General features: G+C 61.3%; 1 protein-coding gene across 1 annotated transcript in view; it reads left to right on the top strand.

Moving 5' to 3' along the window:
* The window catches only part of MAF1 (MAF1 homolog (S. cerevisiae)), a 5,602-nt gene that overhangs the window by 2,300 nt on the left and 1,349 nt on the right, over positions 1 to 1,953 (top strand). Inside the window, 2 exon segments of the mRNA XM_009583005.1 lie at positions 293 to 458; positions 1,477 to 1,598. Of these exon segments, the coding sequence (XP_009581300.1) occupies positions 293 to 458; positions 1,477 to 1,598 (288 nt within the window).

Below are 1,953 nucleotides of genomic sequence, written 5' to 3'. Positions count from 1 at the left end.
TGTGCTCCAGGCCCTTCACCAGCTTCGTTGCCCTTCTCTGGACACGCTCCAGCACCTCAATGTCCTTCTTGGAGTGAGGGGCCCAAAACTGAACACAGGATTCGAGGTGCAGCCTCACCAGGGCCGAGTACAGGGGGATGATCACTGCCCCAGTCCTGCTGGCCACACTATTTCTGATACAGGCCAGGATGCCATTGGCCTTCTTGGCCACCTGGGCACACTGCCGTCTGATGTTCAGTGCTGGCCCAGGCCGTGCTGGTGGCACTGCTAACCCTGCCGTTCCGCCTCTCAGGCTCAGTAAAAGTCAGAGCGGCGATGAGGAGGGACCCCTGAGCGACAAGTGCAGCCGCAAGACCCTCTTCTACCTGATAGCGACGCTCAACGAGTCCTTCCGCCCAGACTACGACTTCAGCGCTGCCAAGAGCCACGAGTTCAGCCGGGAGCCGAGCCTCAACTGGGTACGTGAGCAGAGCGCCCTGAGGCAGGGCAGGTGCTGCACCCCTGCTCGGGAGGCCTGCCGTGCTGCCTGCGTCTGTCCTGGAAGAGAAGGCAGCGTGGATCTGGTGGGGGAGTGTCCAGTTCTCCAGGGAGCCCCACAGCGCTGCTGTGATCCCGGGTAACCATTCCCAGGGCATGCCTTGCTCCCTGCTCTGGCAGTGTCAGCCTGAGGATGAGGCAGTCCTCATCCTTCCCAGGAAGAGGTTTGTGGGGTGTCTTTTCCAATAGCCATCCTGAGGTGTTTTCCTTCAGCAGCAGCAGCCTTGCTTTTCACTCTTCTTTGGGAACGGCCTCTCGTAAGCCGGGTTTTCCATGCCAGCCTTGGTTAGGCTGCTGTTTCCCGGGGGCAGGTATTTGGAGGAAGGAAGGGTGAGGGAAGCGTTGGTGGCTTGAGGACTTCCGGGTCTGCTCCCCGGTGCTTTCATCCCTGTGCCCGTAGTGCTGGTGGCCGGACACTGCTTTACTTCGCACTGGACAGAGGGGTGGCTCTGCACAGCCTGCCAGGTTCTGCTCTGAGCACACAGTCCCTCCCAGCAGGTGCCAGGGCCTCTGTCTGTCTGTCTGTCTGTCTCCTGGCTGTCGGGGTCCAGCAAGGCTGCCCTTGTCAAGGAGGCAGATGGAGCAGGAAGTCCTCCCTGAGCGGGGTGGTTTGCCCTCTTTGCAGAGAGGCTTCGAGGAAGCCACCAAGTTCTTTGCTGGGAGAGACTTGCCCCAGAGATCCTCTGGTGGGTTTTCCCTCTGCAGCCATGTTGCCTCCCTGCTGCCCATCTCCTTGCTTCCACCTCAGCGCCCTGAATTAGCACAGCAGTGCCTGACCATCTTGCTTCTCCCCCTCCACGTTCATTGTCAGGCTCCGGTGCCTCCTCTCGACGGAGGAGGGACGGGGAGGATGAGCCGCGTGGAGCATGGGAGGGAGGTGGTGGGCAGGAGGGCAGGCAGCAGCTCCTCTGCTCCTCTCACGGGCCCTGGTCTTCCTAGGTGGTGAACGCTGTCAACTGCAGCCTCTTCTCTGCCGTTCGGGAAGATTTCAACGCCCTGAAGCCACACCTGTGGGATGCTGTTGACGAGGAGATCTGTCTTGCGGAGTGTGACATCTACAGGTAACGGGGCAAGCACTCACCCCTGCGCCTGAATCCTGGCCCCTTTCCTGCGTGCTATGGCCTGTGGAGAAACAGAGTTATTTTTCAATAAAAGGTTATGTTTTGGCGTGCCCACCTGTGTGTGCGTGAGGACTTCCCGCTGGAGCGGGGCAGGGCATCTCCTCACCGGAGTTCTTTGGCTCCCGGCTCCCTTCCCGTGGAGGGGGACCCGCTGCTGCCGTCCCCTCCCACGTAGAACTCCCACGCCCTGGAAATCTGCGCCCCAGGCAGCAGCTGCGCTGGCTGGCTCTCGCCCTCCTTGCACAGCCAGCCTGGGGCCACGGGCTGGTTCCTGCCGCCCACGCAGGCTGGCTGA

This window comes from Fulmarus glacialis, unplaced genomic scaffold, assembly GCF_000690835.1.
Source record: "Fulmarus glacialis isolate BGI_N327 unplaced genomic scaffold, ASM69083v1 scaffold28768, whole genome shotgun sequence".
Classification (NCBI taxonomy): Eukaryota; Metazoa; Chordata; class Aves; order Procellariiformes; family Procellariidae; genus Fulmarus; species Fulmarus glacialis.
This window is presented reverse-complemented; position numbering and strand designations above follow the sequence as displayed.